The 19635-nt window shown below is 52.1% G+C and overlaps 1 protein-coding gene across 1 annotated transcript; it reads right to left on the bottom strand.

Moving 5' to 3' along the window:
* Nucleotides 1-250: 250 nt before the first annotated feature.
* Nucleotides 251-19269, bottom strand: TK2 (thymidine kinase 2, mitochondrial). The gene is made up of 10 exons (XM_006878911.1): nucleotides 19128-19269; nucleotides 18264-18301; nucleotides 16431-16505; nucleotides 15148-15201; nucleotides 12893-12982; nucleotides 9406-9479; nucleotides 3196-3284; nucleotides 2706-2785; nucleotides 1370-1450; nucleotides 251-349 (listed from the first exon to the last, which is right to left on the bottom strand). The coding sequence occupies exons 1-10, from the start codon at nucleotides 19258-19260 to the stop codon at nucleotides 251-253; spliced, it is 813 nt and encodes a 270-aa protein (XP_006878973.1). The 5' UTR covers nucleotides 19261-19269.
* Nucleotides 19270-19635: the final 366 nt, after the last annotated feature.

The following is a 19635-nucleotide window of genomic DNA, read 5'->3' as shown; positions in this document are numbered from 1 at the left end:
CCGGCAGCAGGGGCCGCAAGAACAACGCCTGGGAATGTAAGGCAGCGAGCGCTGAGGGCCACACATGCCCTTGGTCCCTTTATCATTGACTCACAAAGGCCAGAGACCCTGGAGGAAGATGCTGGCAATGGAGAAAAGACAGGAGGCCTATCCCGGGCCACACACAGCCTCCTACGTGAAGATTTTCCAAAGTCTGACTGCGAGTAGGCAGCGGCAGGCATTTTCCTGGCACGATCGCTCCTTTCCTGTGCTACGAGCCATACTTCTGGTTTTGGGGCATTAAGATCCGGTCGCGGTTTTGTTCAAAGAGCTCTAACATTTTCTGTCTGTCGTGGTCAGCCTCAATCACCTGGAAGTTAAACACAGGGTCACAGCACTGCACTTGACCCGGCTCTCAGCCTCTCTTCACAGACAGAGGAGAAAGGGGAGGCAGGCAGGACAAGGCACAGAGAGCGAGTGAAAATGAGGTTAGAGCCACAGAACGCCACACGTGGTTCAAGGTCAAGTCTACATTTGCAACCAGGTCTTCACTCAATGATCCACTACAGTTGTCCCTGCAGGAAACAATTACTTTCCCCCTCATCATTCTATACTGTCCAGTTTTCACAGGGAAGGAGGAAAATGAGCTGTGCTTACTTCAGTCCCAGTACAGGAATATCTCACTTCCCAGCAACCTCAGAGCCAGGAGTGAAAGCACAAGTCAGGGGTCCAGGGACACCCCTCACAGCCCGCCCCCAAGGCGTGCATTCTAACTGCCTCAGGGTGTTCACCTGCCCACAGCAATGCAGGGACATCAAGTCAGAGAAGAGGGGTTAGGAAGCAGGGGAACAGAGTGCACACACCTCCGCCGGAAGTGACGCGTGTCAGCAAGAGACAGGAGGGTTCTCATAAACGCAAACACAGAACTCAGACATTAGTCAGCTGGGCAAACAGTCTGACACACCTTAGCACCTCCTAAGGCTGTCACCATGTCACAGCCCAGAACCGCAACCGATGTTCCTTCTGATGACCCTAGTCATCGAGAAATGGTCAGCTGAGGCTCTGTGGCATTCACTGAAGGGACGGTCACTTGGGAAGGATCACCACCCCAGATGCTTAAAACCAAAGCTCACGTAGCGGCTCCGGCCATGGGGAACCACGCTCCCCTGGTGGTGCCGGGTGAGCGCATGCGACCCTGGTCCCCAGGCAGCATTCAGATCAGCATCTCAGCTCTCTCCACCTCTAGACTCAGTCCAGAAATGGGGACCCTTCCACCCACCATCTCCTCCCTCCACATCCTCCAGCTCCAGAGGGCTCAGCCCCACGCAGGCTTCAGTGTGGCTGGCACTCCTGGGGACCCTTCCTTCTCCATGAGGGAGGCAGAACTCACCAGGACAGGGGCCGCCACAGGGAAGCGGCTTCCGCTGAGGAACCACTCTTCATAGAGCTGGTGAATGGCGTCCAGGTACTCCTGCAGGGACAGAGAGCCAGCCATGGGGACGGGGAGGGGCAATCTTCCCACCAAGGTGTCCGTGACCACGGGACAGTGACTTGGACAAGGAGGCCCGGACTCAGATGGGCAGTGGCCAGTACGGCTGGACACCAGCTCGGGCCAGGCCTGCAGCACAGCGGTCAGAGGCACTGCCCCACGCACTGCTCCACACCCAGCCCTGCGTGCAGCACCTCCTGTCTCAGGAGCACAAACCCTGGTCAACCGCAAGTCAAAGGCATCCCCATCACCGCCACTTCTGCCATGTGGGGGCACCAGGTATGGCAGCCCTGATGAACCTCTAAGTCCTCCCTCCGTCTGTCCTTCCAATTTGCTGGGCCACCTGCTAGTCTGACCAGCATCCATTCCACAGAAATGTAGATCTAATCCAAAAGTCTCCAACAAAGGCATAAACTAAAAACTTCAGTTCACTGCCCCAGGGCTGAGAGCACAAGGAACTCAGGGGCTAATAGGCAGAAAGGAGAGGAGGTCAGGGAGGGCTTCCTGAAGGGGGCATTATCTGCACGGCACCCTGGAGACGAAGGAAGCCCCGTATGCAAAGGCCCATTTGTATCCCATTCCATAGAGGATGTCATAGTCATGTGAGTTCTTTGCAGGAGGGAAGGGAGAGAAATCCAGAGAAACAATCACGGTCTGGTCACGCAGATCCCACATGCTATGTTGTGAAGAGTGACTTCACCCCATTGACGGGCATTTGTCCAGAGCTGTGGGGTTCCATGCCTCTGGAGTCGGTATGGAGACATGCCCCCTGCAACAGTGTGGAGGCTTTTTTAGGGTGGTGGAAGACTTGGGGCTAAGAGAACAGTCCACATCTAACACCCCAGTCATGGCCGGAGTCCAGGTGACTGAGCCAACAGAGGCAGGCAAGTGTGTCCCCCCAGTTCAGCTAAGCTCCAGGCCCTGATCCAAGCAACGGGGTGCAGTTAGCAAGCAAGCACAGCCTGCCCCCCTTCACCCCACATTCTGATGAGGAGCCAGAGACCCTCAGGGGTGGAGGCAGACAAGTCCAATGACACCTGTCAGGAAGGGGGGAAACTTCTGAGCATGAGGGTTCAGGTCTTGGGGGCGACACCCCCCCAGGAAGTGAAGGTCTAGCATCTGCACAGGAGCCGAGCTCGGGAGGAAGTGTGGGGCTGGCTGTGCACCCACTTCCTGTTTCCTCCCCACAGCAGGCTTGGGGGGCAGGGTTCAGAAAGGACAGCAGTGGGGCTCTTACCAGTGGGATGACCTTCTCCTCCTCTCTGCATCTCATCTTCAACCTTTGGTGACAGGTCTCAGGAGTGGTCCGGAGATAAACTGAGGTCACGGGAAAACAGAGCTCTAATCACTCTGCTCCTGGCTTAGAAGTCAAAGCCATGGAGCACGGAGGATGCAGGCCTGTGGGCAGGGCCGAAGGGAGTATCTGCCCGGGGCACCAACAGGAGGGGCAGGCTGGGGCGGCCACTCAGCTGGTCCTGTGGCAGGCAGGGCCCCCCCCGACTCCTGCTTCCCTTCAGCATGACTGGGAGGTGGGTAACACCTAGCACAGTGCCAGGCGCACAGCGGGTCCCAGGAAATGTGCCAGTCTGTCCCAACTCCCGTCTGCCCTTGAGGAGAAGGCTGAATGAATCCAGGGAGTCATCCATGGCAAATGTCCTGCCTGTTGCCCCTGCTGATGGGTCCCCCCAAGTACAGTCTCCTCCCTGGGAGGGACAGAGGCTTCTTACCTATCAGATCAACAGAGACGTCGATGTTCTGCACGATCCAGTCAAACCATTCTGACAGAACCACATAGTCCACCTCAGGCATCTTCCCGCTGCAACGAGAGGCCCCGTGGTGGCAAGGGCTGTGTTCGTCCACACAACTCAGCCCCGTTCCCGCGCTGCCCTACTGCCCCACGACGCATAGGAGCGGCTCTCTGCAAGGGTATCGCCAAGACTGAGTAAATGAAAACCCAATGTGATCTCTTACCATCCACTCAAATCCCAAGAATTCATTTTAGAAGAGGAAGCAGCATCGCCAAGAGCATCAGGGGAGCGAGTCCTGGGAGCCCTGGGCATCACAACGACAAGTGGGTGGTGAGACCCCACATTCCAAGTGCTGCCTTCACACCGAGAGCCTCTCAGAGCCCCAGGTCCTAACCATGTGGCCCCGGCTTGCACCTGACAGGCCCCTCCCCGGCAGGAAGGGCCATCACCACTAGCTCCATCAGCTGGAACAGCTGCAGACCACTCAGCCCTTCACCTGCGGGGTCACACTCCCCTGCCAGCCTACAGAATTATTTCAATAAGCCAGGCACGTCCTCCCACGGCACAAGGGGCCCACTACCTGCTGGCTCCTACACGCCTGCCACCCACTCGCCTGCCCCGCTGGCCACCCCACTCCTGCGTGCCGTCGGTCTCATCTGTCCCACGTCCCATGTCACGTGCTCAGCTTTCCTATACTGTGGAGACTGAGAGGGAGCCCCGTCTTCAGCAGTGGGGAGTAGGGTGGTCAGAACACAAGGACCCCGGCCTGTGCTGCCCGGGGAAGGATGGTTTCCAGCATTAGTGCAGGGCAGGCCACCCTGCTGCTCGGCAGGAGGACTGATTTTGGATTTGAACGGCACAGCGGCCACTCGGACCCAGGGCCGCAGTCACACAAAGGGCAGTGTGTGCTGGAGCGGGGCCTACATGCACATCAGCAGGCCTGGTGGACGGTGCCACCTGCACCTGCAGCTGGCATCCTGTGAACAGTTAGGACGAAGGGCCCCCGACAGGGAGGGGCGACGATGCAGGGACAAGCTCTGTCTGTGGGCCCAAGGTCAGATGGGGTGCTGTGCCAGGAATCCCAGGCTTGCCCGTGCCTCCTCTCCAGAGTCTCCCTAACCTTAATTACAGACCTAAGTGAGGATTAAAGGCCCCGAGCCTCCCCACTGCTCCAGGAAACAGCCGGTGCCCTCCGTCCAGCCCAGAAGGCCTTCCCTTGAGGGCTCGCCGGCTCTCTGCAGCACCTCCTGCCTCCTGCTTCTGCTCTTACCATTCCCTGCTACGCCCGTGCCCCAGCCACCCACCCTGGCTGCCCCAAACCCTCTGGCTCTGCCCCGCATCTCAGCTTTGACCCAGGCTGCCTTCCCACCAGCACATGCAGACAACAGTGACTCACACAAAGCCCCTGGCTGCAGCCGGGCCGGCGCCTCGGGTGGGCTGAGAATGTGGTGGGATGTGCCCACAGCCCTGCATACAGACTGTGATTCCTGCTCCAGAAGAAAGGGCAGGATGAACACTGACCCAAAGGCTCGAGGCTGCTCCTTCTGACAGCATCTTCTATGCACAACCCCGTCCCAGTCACCCCGAGAGGAAAGGGGGAGAAAGGGCTTTTCTGACCCCACGCAGAAAGCAGCGATCGCTTCCAGACCCTCAGGTGGGGGGACCTAGCAGTTCCAAATGCTGAGTCCCGAGTCACAATCTTCAAACCGGGAGGTCGCTCCTGGCACCTGATAGCACTCATTGGAGGAACGGACCATGCACATGCTTTACAGTGAGGGAAACTGAGGCTCAGGGGTTACTGCAGCTTTTCTGAGCCACTAACTCCAGGTGAGACCAGAGCCAGGGCTAGGTCCTCCAGACACCAAACCTTGGGCTTCAAACATTCTTTCTTGTAAGGCAAGCAGGCAAGGGGGCCCAGGGACCAGACACAGCAAGATCGAGCGACGCCTTGCCCTGCTCCCTGAGTTCTCAGGGTCCTCTGCAGAGAAGAGCAGTGCTGGGCAGAGCTGTGGAGATGACAGGGTGCCCAAGAAGAGCGAGGACAGCAGGGACAGTCCAGGGCCCGGCCTCAAGGGGTCTTCAGGCGTCAGACCTCAGCAAGGAGGCCAGAACAGAAGACCAGGAGATCACCTCACAATACAGGAGGAAAGCTGGGAGGAGTGGAAGACTCAGGGAAGCCCTACAGTACTGCAGAGACTTCAGGTACAAATATAACGGGTCGACTTGGTAACCCCTAATGATTTGCCTCCCAAGCGTCTTCTCCCATTTCTTAAAATTAACTCACTCACTGCCTTTGAGTCGGTTCTGACCCAAAGCGACCGTCCAGGTTTCTGAGGCTGAACTAGGCTGACCTGTAACCGGTGGAGTCTGTTATTCTCCCTTGAGGAGCTGGTGGATCCCAGCCACTGGTGACGGAGCTTCTGGTTAACGGTGCAACACCCTAAAAGCTACTCATTACTGATTCGGGGTCCATCTGACAATCCTAAATGAAGCCTGGCCCCATCCCAAGCTTTAGAAGAGGCTTACCCAGCCCACTGGTAAGCTCCTGCAATTTGCAGCCTCAGTGAGCCAACGGAGGGTCAAGTAGCGGTCAGTTCCAACTGAGGACAAAGGGGGAGAGAGAATCCCTGAAGGATTCACCCTGGCCCAGCGGTGGGCTCAGTAAACGAGGCTGGGCCATCCGGTGCTGGGCATCCCCCGGCCTGAGCCTGACCTGAGCCAGCGAGAAGTGAGGGAACACTGCAGGGGCTTATGGGAAAGCTGCTGTGTGGGGCCTAGGGGGTACACCTGGCAGACAGCCCTTCTTCTAGGCAGCAGGTAAGAAGTCTGAAACCGTCACAGCCATCCAAACCAGGAACCAAGCATTTTGAGTGGACAAGTCCAGATGTCATCTTAAAGACCTCTAGCTTTTCAAAGAAGTCTTGTCTTGGAAACAATGAAGATGTCTAGTTTCTAGCAGTGACCAGGAAAAGAAAAACTTGACCCGGATACTGCCACGCTTGTCCTGGTTCACAAATTTGGATGTCTTCCTGATTTCTTCCCCTCTTTACATGACATGTAAAATAAAACTACCTTTCTTTTCTAGCATTTTCCCCCCTACACAGTTCAAGGGTGGCCATCATCACAGGGCCTAGGACCACAGTCTGCATAAAACGTGGACGCAGGGCCGTTGAGTGGGAACCGACCCATAGCTGACCCCCCATCAGGCGTCTGACGGCTGCACCTCACTCAGGAGGAGACTGCCCCTCTGTGCCCTGTGGAGCCTCTGGGGGACTCGAACTGCCAGAGGGGCTGCCATTGGGTTAACAGGGCACCTCTGTGGACGAGGCCACCCAGCTCCCTCACCCTAAGCTGCTCTCTCACTACTTGCTGCCTCAGAAACTGGATGGAAGAGTGGAATCGATTCAATAGTGGCTTTCCCCTTATGCTGGGGTGGCAAAACTGGAGGACTGGGGCCCCTGCAGGTCCCAGTGATGGTTCTGGTTGCTGTCACCCTCTCCTGAGGACCAGCGGGCCTCTAGTGTGGCAGCAGGGGTCGGAACAGGGATCTCACACACCAGCTACCTTGTACACAGTATTTATTCTTATTCTCCTAACATTTAAAGAGGTCTGTTTTATTTCCATTTTACAGATGAGGAAAACTGAGGCCTAAAGAAGTTAAGGCCAACTGAGGGTGGATTCAAGCCCAACCCCTCTTGAGGCCCCCATACCAAAGGCTGTTTACTCACTTTCACTAGCCTGTCAATTGAGGGTGATCAAGTCCAGTGTTCCAGTGTCTATCTGGTCTGGCTCTGGACAGAAGACCAGGAGACACAGGCCTGGAATCCCTGGTTGAGACCAGCGTGGGGAGCAGTCTAAGTCCCAGGCCAGTTAGAGAAGGAGAAGGACCTGCTTTCTGTTCCCAACACAGTGTCTGAGTCAGGGCTTCCAACTGTGAGCTATTTCCCCAGCGGTGACCACTCAATCCCCTTAATTCTGTTCCTAGAAAATGCCAACCACTCCTCTTCAACCTGGCCTTCAATTTTCCAGCCCCTGGGGTCCAGTCATAACCGCCTGGGACCCCCATTGACTTGAGTTTCTCACCACCTTCAGCTTTTCATTTCAGCCCAATGCCCACACCTCAGAGGTTCCAAAGAGGAGGTGTAACCGGAATCCTCCCCTTCAGCAATTAATACCAGCTCCCCAAGCCTCAAGTTCCCATTCAGCTAATTATCCCCATTCAGCCCAGGTCAATTTCCAGGAAAGTGGAGGAATCAGAAGAAATGAATCAATACCTCTGTGTTTACTCAACACCCCCAAAGCAAGAAGACCTTTTCAGACATTTTGCTTTGAGGGTGCATCATTCCAGGAGGTGGACTGCACTGGAGCCAGCAACTGAGGATGACAAGGCCAGGCTGTCCCGACCTTCAGAGTCCAGACCGAGTCTATAAGAGATTCCAGGAGGGGGAACGTCAGCCTGGCTGGAGAAGCTGTGCCACTGGCCTGTTTTGCAATGGGGCTGCCCCATTCCTGCACGAAGACTTCTCCTGAGCCTTCTACTAAACGCTGCAGAGGCCGCCTCAACCATGTCACTTTGTAGCTACCAAGTTCCGGATTAATTCTTGCAGGGGGAATCAAAACCTCCCACTCAAGGTGCAGGCAGAGGGCCAGTCACACCCAACGCTCAAGCATTATGTCAGGTTTACGTTTAAAATAACAGTCATCGACCTTTGGGGAGCACAGATCTCTGAAAACAGTCACGTTCTCAGCAGCACTTGTTGGTGGGGACCCACAGCCTTTTGGGGCGGGAGCTGTAAGGAGGGAGGATGAAGTTGCAACATCAGGGCTCCAAGGCCTCCTCAGCCATGATTCATCCAGCCTGGCCGGGTCAAGTCAACGCCCTGCCTTGAGGGGTCAAAGGGGGATGTCATGTATGAAGATCCAGGCAACACACAGGCTCCTTCCAGGGGCCACTGCCTCTCACTGTCTCCAGTTACAGCACTGTCTCCCAGGTCTAGAAGCACCCCAGCACTGGGACCTCAGCTCCAAGTGACTGCTCCTCTAGACGGCTCCTATTAGCCTATGCAAGCAGACCAATCCTATGGAAAACAGCCCCGCTAAAGGAGGTTCCAGGTTCACAGTCAATCCCATCCCCCTGCCCAGAACCGGCCCCTGTCACTTGAATCAACATCAAAGCAACTCCAATTTCCATCCATCTCCTGTGCATCCTCCTAGGGCAGGGATGGGGGGAAGCAGAGAGCAAGAGGTCACGCACAGCCCAAAGATGCATGAGTTGTTGAACTAATTGTTCAGATGTGGAAGGGGGAACTAATTTGCTCTGTACATTTTTATTCAAATCACAGTAAAATAGTCCCCTCCAAAAAAAAGGGTGGCCAGGAAGGGTCAGAAGGTGGGGAAAGGAGGGACCACTTAAGAAAGCAGGAGAGGAGAGGCAGCCGGCATGTATCAAGGGGGAAAAGCGTGACAAGCTCTGTGAGGGGGTGCCAGAAACACCCCAAAACTCAAAGCAGGAACAGTGGAGGCCAGGTAGGCATCCACGAAGGGAAGTGATGGGCAAGGGGGGAAACACCAGCCACTCACTTTCCCCAAACTCCTGAAAATCAGCCATAAACCTCGCACAAGGATGGAGCACACCACTTCTCTGATGTCTCCGCACTGAGACCCCCCCACTTATTCTGCTCCCAGGAAGGCAGAAGCAGCTTTGAGCTATGAGAGTCTGGGTGTTCCAGTGACCAATTACTCACCCCTCCTGCAGCCCTCCCACCTCTGTTGTCACCTGCTTTGGCCAATGAGATGTCAGTGACAAGGAAGCAGAGGCCTGAATGAGTGTCAGGGAGTCTATCCCCTTGTACTTCTCTGTCCCCACAAGAGAAGAAGGCCCACACTAGCTCACTGGTTCTAGAAGAGCGGGAAAGGTAAGAGGAAGGAACTGGAGCTATTCAGACCAGCCAGCCCCCAGACACGAGCTCACCTCCAGCCAAAGTCAGCAGCCGCCTGGCCAGCCGCCCTGAGTGCGTAAATGATAAATGCAGACAGGTGTCTGCCACCTGGGGGCTTGTGACTGTTACACAGCATTGCTACGTGGTAAAAAAGTGAGACAACATAGTAGGGACTTGGTATATGTGTCCACTGAATAAACAAGTTCCAATTTATAGTTTAATAAAATATTAATCGTGCAAGTTTCTGTACCTTCTATAGAGGTTTTCTACAAAAACGTATCTTGCGCTGTGAATCGACCTCTCCATCAAGCGTACAGGTGACATCTAAAGAAAACAAAAAGTTACTCACCAACTCCCCTGTCCCAGGTCTCTGCTAGGGGACAGTCACAGAGGGGCGCTGGGGAGTCTGTAGGTGGTGGCCCAGCATGTTCACCACAGACAGGGGCTCAGAGCTCACTGGGCAGCAGAGCAGGGCCTGGCTGCATGCACCCACCACAGGACTCTGAGGCCTAACTGGAACATGGGTCTGGGAAGGCATCAAGTGCCATCCAAAGGGACAATGTGACAGCTTTGTTCTAGACCCTAACTGTCCACAAGGGCAATCTGTCCAAATGGAGGGATTTGTGTGCCTTAACTAGAGCCCCAAGTGGACTGGGGACTGGGTGAGGTTCTAGAGTTTCTGCTGCTGGTTTCTGAGGGTCTGGCACACAGAGGTCCTCAATTTTGCCACCCTCCCCACCTCCACACACCAGGCCATGGCAGAGCTCACCATTTTCTTCTGGGGTTTCATCATCATAAACACTAAAAATTTACAAGCTGACGTTGTCAATAGTATCTCTCCCCTGCCTCCCTCAGTAAACCAGTTGTTGGGGTTATACTGCTCTATTCTATTATATGGCCCTTTTCATTAATTACCATTGAGGGGGCTGTCTTTCTCCTGCAGAGACACTGGTAGATTTGGACTGAAGTTCTGTACTCATGTATGCATCTGAAAGTTGGATAGCAAAGTTCAAAGGGAGCACTGGTGACCCAGTGGCGAGAAGTTGCACTGCAATCCCAAAGGCATGTGGTTTGAATCCACCAGCGGCTCTGTGGGAGAAGGAGGGGCAATCTCCTCCCATGCAATTAACTATTCTGAAAATCAACTGGAGGGTCAGCTATGGGTCGGTTTTGTTCATCAGGTCGTTATAAGTCATTCTCAGCACCTAAGAGCAATAACAACAGTAGTTCCCTAATTATTGGCAGCATCATGATGGATGATGAAGAGATTGAGATTGTTGACAGCTTCCGTTTGTTTGACTCTACAATCAACACTCATGGTACAGCAGCCAGGAAATGAAAAGATTAATTGCGCTGGGAAAGTCTGCTGTCAGAGACCTTTCCAAGGTACTGAGGGGCAACGATGTCAGTCTGGAGACTAAGGTGTGCCTGATACAGGCCATGGTCTTTGCAATCACTTGTTATGCATCAGAAAACTGGACAATGACTAGAGATGGTAGGAGAGTTGATGCCTTTGAACTGTGGTGCTGGAGAAGAGTACTGAATATACCACAGACTGCTAAGAGAACCATTAAGTTCATCCTGGAGAGGGTGAATCCAGGCTGCTCCTTGGAGGCAAGGATTCTGAAGCTCCGTCTGACATACTTTGGACACGTTGCAAGGTGGGATCAGATCTTGGAGAAGGACGTAATGCTTGAGAGGGTGGAGGGACAGTGCAGGAGAGGAAGACCCTCAATGAGATGGATTGATTCCATCACTAGGGTAATGGGCATAGGTGTGTTTGAGACAATAAGACTGGTAAGGGATAGAGCAGGGTTTAGGGCTGTTGTACATAGGGTCGTTATGAGTCGCAAGCAACTGGATGGCACATAACAACAACGTATGTATTCTTATTTATGTATTTCTGTGTCTGGGTCAGTTTTTGACTGCTTCATCAGATAAGTTAATTCTGAGTTGTCCCAAGTACTCCCTTTGGTATTTCCTGGAGGGCTGGGAACTGATCTCAGCATAGTTGATGTTCCAGCAGGTTTAGAGGCAGTAGAGTACCCATCCTTTTGAGAAGCTGCGGGAGGATTAGCATCGCGCGCCTTTGGGATTGCAGCACCTCGCGCAGACACTGCAGCAGTGTCTTTGGGACTGCAGGGCAGCTGCTGGGTCCCCAGAGCTCCCACAGGCCTCGTCAGAACTGACCCACAGCTGACCCTCCAGCGGGTTTTCAGAGGCAGTTAATCACACCAGAGGAGACTGCCCATCCTTCTCCCGAAGTCAGTCTAGACTACGGTTGGTCTAGTCTTTACAAATTCTGTTCGTCTGGAAACGTCCTAAATTCACCATCCTGAGGGATAATTTTGCTCAGTAATGAATTCTTGGTTTGCAATTTTTTCTTTGAAAAATTTTGTATATGCCAGCTTACTGCCTTCTTGCCTGATTTCTGCAGAAAAATAGGGAACTTAGTCTAACTTGTTCTCATTTGTAGGTAATTATTTGTTTTTACCAAGCTGCTTTCAATATTTTTTTCCTTAGTCTCTCATTTTGGAAAATTGATTTCTTGGGTTGTTTTTTTTTTTTTTTGAGGAGGGGTTTGTTATCCTGTTTGGGGTTTACTCAGTTTCTTGAATGCGTATTTTTTCCTTTTTCTACGTATCTAGGAAACTTTCAGCAAATGTTCAGTGATTTCCTCTGTGATGTTTTCTGTCTTTTCCTGTCCTGGAATTCCAATCACACACAAGCTATTCCTCTAGCTTTTGTCACATGATTCTTACACTTTTCTTCATTTTCCTTTTTTTACGGAGTGTTTTACTAACAGATTGCTATTGAAGATCTATCCTTCATTTCTTTAAGTCTATGTTCAATTTCTTCAATTCTGCTCTGAGTCCTTCCAATGTGCCATTTCTAAAATTTTAGTCTAAATGTTCTGAACTGCAATTTTCATATTGCTTCTAATTTTCCATTTATTTTATATATTTGGTCTTGCATAGTTTCTTATTTGTCTTATGTTTTCTGTGTTTTTCTTGCCCTTTTCCTCAACCTGTAAAAGAAACTGGAGAATCATTCTTTGGAATTCCTTCTTGGGAAGTTCAGGAGCATTCCTTCCTCTCAAAGGTCTTCTGATTCTATATTTTGTTCATTTTGGGGTTCATCTCTCCCTGGGTTGTTGTTGTTTTTTTGTTTTGTTTTGTTTTGTTTTTAGAGTTTAGAGCTACCTGGTTTAGCTGAGTGTGTTGCATCGCGTGCTAGTTTGAGAATTCCTAATGTTTCACCTCCTGTATTCTGGCAGCTGAGGCTGGGTCACATGTAGCACCTCTTTCCACTTAGGGGGCAACTAGGGGCGGGATACACAGCCTGGGACAGAGTTTCTGCTGACACCCCAGGAGACTAAGCTAGTGCACCTGGTTAAGGATGCTATCTTTGCCAGTTGAGAGAATGGATACAGGCAGGCAACCAGAGATGACTAGTGTGACTGCTGGCCTGAAATGTCCAAGAGCGGCACACACGGCAAAGCGTGCACTGCTCCAAACATGGCTGGGGGGTGTGTTGGCCAGGGTGCCCAGGGACAGGGGAGGGGCCACATTAGACGTGGTGCCCCTACTAATAGTGGGGCTGACGGCGGCCCAGGTGCAGTGTAGAGCCATGCATACTTCTGGCTCTGAGGCAGGACGGCCCCCGTGTGGCTCTTTCTTCGCTGTGATCACACGCACGACTTTAAATTGTTTTGACAGTTGATACTAAGAACATACCTGCGGCCGGGTATGCTGGTCCAGCATGGTGAGCTGCACGTATGTCTGCAGCGTGAGGCCCCATCGGCAGGGGTCATGGTACATCAGACCCTGCAGAAGGAGAATGCAGCACTTTACTTCAAAGTGACATCTGCAGGACCCTGGTCTATCTAGGTCACTGCCAGCCACCTTGGGAAACCTACATGGAGCGAGAATGGGGCCAGACAGGCCTGAGACAGAACAGGACAGACAGAACAGTGCCTCAGACCCAACTCAATCACAGGGCCTTCAGAACAGGAAAGACAGAGACAAGCACTGCAGAATCACAAGCGCGGCTGTGACAGGAGCCCATATAAAGTCCCTGGGATATTCAATGTTCAGTCAATGCATGAGCCTCTGCAGCCTGTCGTCTACCAGCAGCCAGAGTGGCCTATTAAATCTAAACCAGCCAGTTCATGCTACCGCACTACCCCGCCCAGATGTTTCCAAGAGCTCCCTGTTGCATTCATGTCTAATCTAGCGCTGCTACAACAGAAATAACACAAGGGGTTAGTTTAACAAACAGGAATTCATTCTCTGGCATTTTAGGGAGCTGGAAGCCCAAATTCCGAGCACCAGCTATAGAGGAAGGCTGTCAGGTCTAGCATAAGGTCTTTATCTACTTCATCACTTGTGGCCTTTTGAGATTTCTGTATGTCTCAGCATCAATTTCCCCGAGTCTAGAAGGTTCTCAGCACCTGGACCCCAAGTCCAAAGCATACACTGCAATCCTCACTCTTCTCTCTGGGTACTGAGGTTTCTCCTCTGCTTACTCCTCTCCCCTTTCATATCTTGTAAGATAAAAAATAATGCAAGTTCACATCCCCGGGAAGCTCCCCTGATGCAGGGGTGTGACATGAAAAGAGTGAGCCATCCCAGCTTAATCCTCTTAAAAGGGACTGGCTGATGACATCAGATAACCTCACGAGGGATTATTCTATCACTAAACAATTGCCAGGCCCCTGAGAATCACAGCCCAGCCAAGCTTATATATATAACATATATTCTGGGGAGACTCAATTCAATTCATGATGAGTCAAAGGAAACTCCAAGCCCTCATGGGCCACAAGGACCCTGGCATTCATCCTTCTTTCAGAAGCAGAGAGGCTGAAATTAACTTTACGGCTCTGTCTTCTATCTTCCCACCCTGGGCTGTAGGACCCAGGAGAGCAGGGGGCTTCTTGTCACTGCTCCAACATCTACAATGTGTCTGGCAAATGTGATGCATATTCACTGAATGAATAAACAAGCACCTACTATGTGCTAAGTGATGCATTATTCTAGCAAATAATGGCAAAACAGAATAGACATAGTCCCTGCCCCTAATGAAACTCGGGGCCTAAGGAACCACATAAAGAAAGAGCACTTGCTTGTGTTGCTAGAAATGGGGTGAGGTGGGGGAGACAATACAGGCTTCAGAGTCCAAGGTTGAAATTTATCTGTCATTTACCAGAGGCATGACTTAGGAGTTACTTTATCTGAGCTGCAATTTCCCCACCTGAAAAATGAAACTAATAGTACCTAAGTCAGGAAGCTCTGGTGGCCTAGAACATAGGGCGTCGCTCTGCTAACCCAAAGGTGGCACTCCTCCACTGGTTCGAATCCACCAGCAGCTCCAAAGGACAAAAATAGTCAATCTCTTCCCATTCAATTCACAGCCTTGGAAAACTAACTGGAGGGTCAGCTCTGAGTCAGTCCCAATTACAAAGCAATGAGTTGTTGCTGAGTACTTCTGCCACATGGCAGGAACCCAGAACCTACGTTCTCTCTTAAGCTCCCAGCTCTCCCACCAATCAGAACCTTCGGAGCTGGGAATGAGGAGGAGGACTGCCTGCAAAGTCTACCCTGGGAAGAGTAGACAGGTGGGCTCAGTGTGGGCCAGAGGGTGCACCTGAGCTTGGATGTGCCTCGTGCAGCTCAAATCAGTGGTCTAGGTTACTTAGAGACAGCACACGGGAGGCCAGGCCTGGGTTCTCAGGGACTTCTTGAAGACAGTCAGCGATGCATGGTCAAAGGTGGCCACCTGAGAAAGCAGGTGGGAGGTGGCCCCTCCCAGTCTCAGATCTCTGACTTCAAAACATCAACAAGCCACTATTCTCCACTTGTCTCCTCCTTCCTCCTTGACGTGACCAGCAGAGCAGATCATGCCCAGGCAGGACACCAGGCTCAGACATCAGCACCACTTCTGCCTGCTGCCTGAGGGGCACTGAGTTCATATCAGAAAACATCCCGCTCACCAGAGGATTGTGCCCATGCACATTTCTCCACTTGGACACAGGCTCCGTCAACACCTACAAGGAAAGAAAATATCAGCTCTTCCTTAGTTCTGAGCTCTGGGGAAACAGAGGCTGAGAGACAGAGATGAGTCCAGATTCTGGCATCCAGGGAGGAGCAAATTGGCTGAATGGGTCCTACTGCAGGCCACAACCCCTTCTAGACGTGGCTTCCAAGATAATCTGAGAGGATCCTATCCAACTCTATAGGTAGGCTTATGTGTATCCCCCTTCTCTGACCACTGTGACTCCTCAAAGCAGGCTAGTCCTCCCCATTCCACCCTTGTGTGTTCCTGCCCAGCCCCCAGCCCACACAAGCCACCATATCTGGCTGGCAGGTGTGGGGGAGGAGCCCAGGAAGAAAGGCTTACAATGTGAACTTGAAGTCCGGGTTCCTGGTAGAGAGGTCTTTCACGGCCTCAGCAGATGGCTGTGTCTCCATCTCCGCTCTGATCTTTTTGTGGGGCGCACTGGCAGCCAAGAGCCCATGTTTCTTTAGCAGCCTCCTGTGGACCTGGTTTGGGAGCCATTCTTTCCCACTAATCATCTGAACCTTTCAATTAGCTGCCAACTTCTCCACTCATAAGATGTAGTTCAGGCCCTCTGGGGAGCTTTTAGAGCCTCCATGAGGGCAAGGCTTTTTCCTCCCCTCAATCCCAGGTTGAATGTGAGGACATATTCTTGCAAGAATTTACATGTCGTGCTTGAGGTCAAGATTTTGAGACTATGTAGATCCATCTGGGGACCTTCAGAGAGCACAATAGCAGGACCACGGGACAGAAGAGCCCAAAGCAAAGCAATGGGACACTGAAGAACACATACCCTCATGTGTGCATGTGCCTGTGCATACACACGCACACGCACACACACACACACACACACACATTCACACAGCTGAGCTTCTACACAAGCTGTTCCTTCTACCCAGAATGCCCAGCCTACCCTATTTCACATTAACCTTTACCATATGGAAAACTCCTATACATCCTTCAAAATCCAGTTCAAATGTCCCTCATCTGTGTCTCTCTGTTCCTCACAACCTGCTCTCCTTCTTCTGGGTCTCAGTACTCTGTTCCTATCCCGAGCTGATATCCACTACTCCATTCACCCACCAGATGCTGGGCCACTGAAAGCCTTGCTCCCTGGGCCCAGTTCACACTTTTCTAGAAATACCAGCTTGACCTACACCTTCTCTAAATTACTCCAAGCCTTTTCAGATTCCTTGGCGTGCAGCGTGGAGGCCATACCTCTAGGTCTGTTGTCCTGGAGAAGAATTCCAGGCATGTGGTCTTCCCACTTGCAATATTGCCCTCCACACAGATCTGGTAAAACATGAATTTATGTTAAAACCAAAAAATCAAGCACCCAGGGGATCATCAGGGAATGACCTTTGGGGAAGGGCCCGTGTGGACAACATAAATTGTTCAGCCTAAGACTCCAATGTATAAACCAAAAACCATCCTCAGGAAATCTCCAAGATGCTGTTATTAATCAACAAATTCTCCAAAGTAGCAGACTCACACTTCCCTCCCCCTCACCCCAGACCTTCCTAGAGCACATGCATATACTTATGTCTTTCTTACCCATCCTAGTTCTGCCTCTACTCCTAAGACACAAGCATCCTGCCTGCATTCCATCTTTGAGACTGGGAAGCATGCTATTGTGGTTCAACAAATTGCTCTTATACACCCTTTCTAGCCAACTGGATAACATCTAACAACTGAAAGTACCACACTCGCTGCTTTGTGCAAAATAAAGCACCCTGTCATTGGTCAGAAAAGTTGAAGGGAGCTAACTGAAAGGAATAAAGCAAAAAGACAACTCAAGCTTACACTTCTCTCACAACGCCCCAACTGCCCAGGCTGTAAATCTTAACGGGAGGAGAGTGCTGGCAGATTTGAACTACTGGCCTTTTGGTTAGACCTGTTAGTTCCCCAGGTGAATCTTCCAAATACGTAAGAATCACCTGTGAATTTTCCATATATATAAGAATTACCTGAGAATCTTGTTAGACTGTAGATTCTGGTCGTGTGTATCTCAGGTGGAAATGTAAATTCTCAGCAATGGGTTGAACAGGAACCAGTTGAAAGCCCTGGTCTTGGGCATCACCAGCCCCTCTTAAAACTCTCCAGGTGATTTCATGAACAGCAAGGCCTACAGGTCTGTGTCCAGACTTTTCAGTGTGTAACCCACAGACACCCTGCTTCAGAATCCCAGAAGAGTCTATAAAATGTGAGGTTGCTGCAGCACCAGGCCCTCCAACTCAAACTATGGGCTGGGTCTCAAATCTGCTGCCTAGCAACAGACTAGCTCAGCTCAGCCAGATGCTACCAGGCACACCAGTCAAGTGGCTTTGCCTCCAGCAGCTCAAAGAGTGGCTCCACAGTAGTAAGACACACAGGTAAGAGTGAACACCCAGAACACTGTGACAGAGTGGCCTCTCAGCGGAGACACTCAAAGCAACACAGCTCAGTGAGGGGGCAGGCTCCTTCTCATGACCTCCTGTAGTGGGCTATCTCACCTGACCCACCCAGGCCAGGCCACTTTAAAGGTTTCCTCCCTCCTTGATCCTACAGCCACCAGAGGGCTCAACAGTGGCACTTCAAGCAGATGTCAGGTCACCTACCAACAGCAGGCTCCCACTAGTACCTCTGTCAAAACCCCAAGACTACAAAATGAACCCAATTCAAAACCTAATTCAGGGCCATCAAGTTGCTTTGGACTGTGGATGCTCCTCCCTCAGCACTCCAGAGACTTCTAGGCTGTAAGTTTAAAGAGGAGGAGACAGCCTCATTTTTCTCCAGTCTATTCAAACTGTGGATTCTTCCATTAGCAGCCCAAGATGTAACAGGCATTTGAGTATAATATTACAAAAGAAAACGTGCATAGATGACTAAATAAAAAACCAGTAGGATCTGTAAGCTGTCACACAAAACAAAATTTTAAGAAATATCTGTTCTTTATGTGAATATAACTGTGACTTGTCTCTTAAATCTGGTTTCTAATCCAACAAATAAATGGGCCCTCATCTCCCGCATGCTAAGATCCACTGGAATGGATACATAAAAAAGGAACCTTACCACTGACTTTTTCTCTTTTTCATTTTCTCCAGCTTTATCTACAAAAGAAACCAATGTTTAGACACATATTTAAATTGTTAATGTGTTTGCCCTAATTTGCTAAACCACCATTAAGAGTCACTTTTATGCTGGTTTCTTAGCCTAAAAAGGTTTTCCATGACCCCTGGGACTTCCGACGCAAGGCTGTAATCTGACTACCGCTATATCCCTGCCTGAGTCCCGGCTGTGTGCTCAGCTTTTTTCACTTAATGCACTTTCCATTTTTTCACCTATTTTATATTTATGACCTCCGCAGAAGCGTGTCTGTCTGTCAAATAAAAACGCTGTATGGCCTCTACAAACAGCATAGGGAGTACAAGTAGGTGCGAACCAGGTTTCTGGTCCCCCTGCCTGACCACTGATGACTCTGAGGGGCGCCCCAGGAGCCCGTTCTAGCGAAGCCCTAAGAACCCCAGAGCTTAACTAGAATGACTGTTTCCATTTGGAGGAGGCTGGAATCTTACTCCTGGAGGGGAGAGACTCACGTCACCTAAACTACCCACTACTAATGTCAACAGCATCACTCGGGGACTGGCCCCCAGTTTTGCTCAAAACCAGAAGAAGTGGACCAGAAATGGGTTGAGTATTGGACCTGGGCCTCCCTATTGGGGGTGATGGTGTGTTTCCCAGGCAGAAAGGCAATGTCCAGACTCGCCAGCCCCGGCTCACGTCGGGGAACCCGCCCATCACCGTCCCCGTCCCCGCAGCCAGGGGAAGAGTAGGCGTCCCGCCAGCGCGAGGCTGAAAGTAGGGGCTCCCCGGTGCTGTCAAAGCGCGGACGCCGGGCTGGGGACCCAGGGAGGCGGAAACAACGAGACGCGTTACCCGGAAGCTCAGCTCGGCGCTGCGCACCCCGCGGCCGGGGTCCCGGGACGGGGCTCCCGGGCCTCCTGAGGCTCCCGAGCCCTGCGCGACGTACCGCCCGGGAGGCCGAGCCCCACAGCGGCCGCAGCAGCATGGCCCGGCGGGCAGAGCGGAGGCCGACGTCCCTTCCTGCGCGAGCGGCCCGAGCGTGGCGCGACGTCCCGTCCGCACGCGCCGCCGAGTCCGCGCCGGCTCTTAAAGAGACCCCGCCGCCTTCCGCCCGCTGGCTCGGCGCGCCTGCTCGAAGCTTGTCTGGGGCGTCTCAGCGCTGCAGCGCCGGCGGGACAAGTTCTGCACGCCTCAGGGACAGACAGCTAAATCATACCAGCAACTTACTACTACCTCCTTGAGGGTCTTCCTTCCCCCCGCCCACTGGTCCCTCCTGATAACATGGCCAAAGAGTGTGTGTGTGTGTGTGTGTGTGTGTGTGTGTGTGTGCGCGCGCGTGTGCGCGTGTGCCTGAGAGATG

Source organism: Elephantulus edwardii, unplaced genomic scaffold (genome assembly GCF_000299155.1).
Source record: "Elephantulus edwardii isolate Elephantulus edwardi_28Jun2011 unplaced genomic scaffold, EleEdw1.0 scaffold00001, whole genome shotgun sequence".
In the NCBI taxonomy this organism is placed as follows: Eukaryota; Metazoa; Chordata; class Mammalia; order Macroscelidea; family Macroscelididae; genus Elephantulus; species Elephantulus edwardii.
The sequence above is the reverse complement of the archived record's forward strand: the minus strand, read 5'-3'. Positions and strand labels throughout refer to the sequence as shown.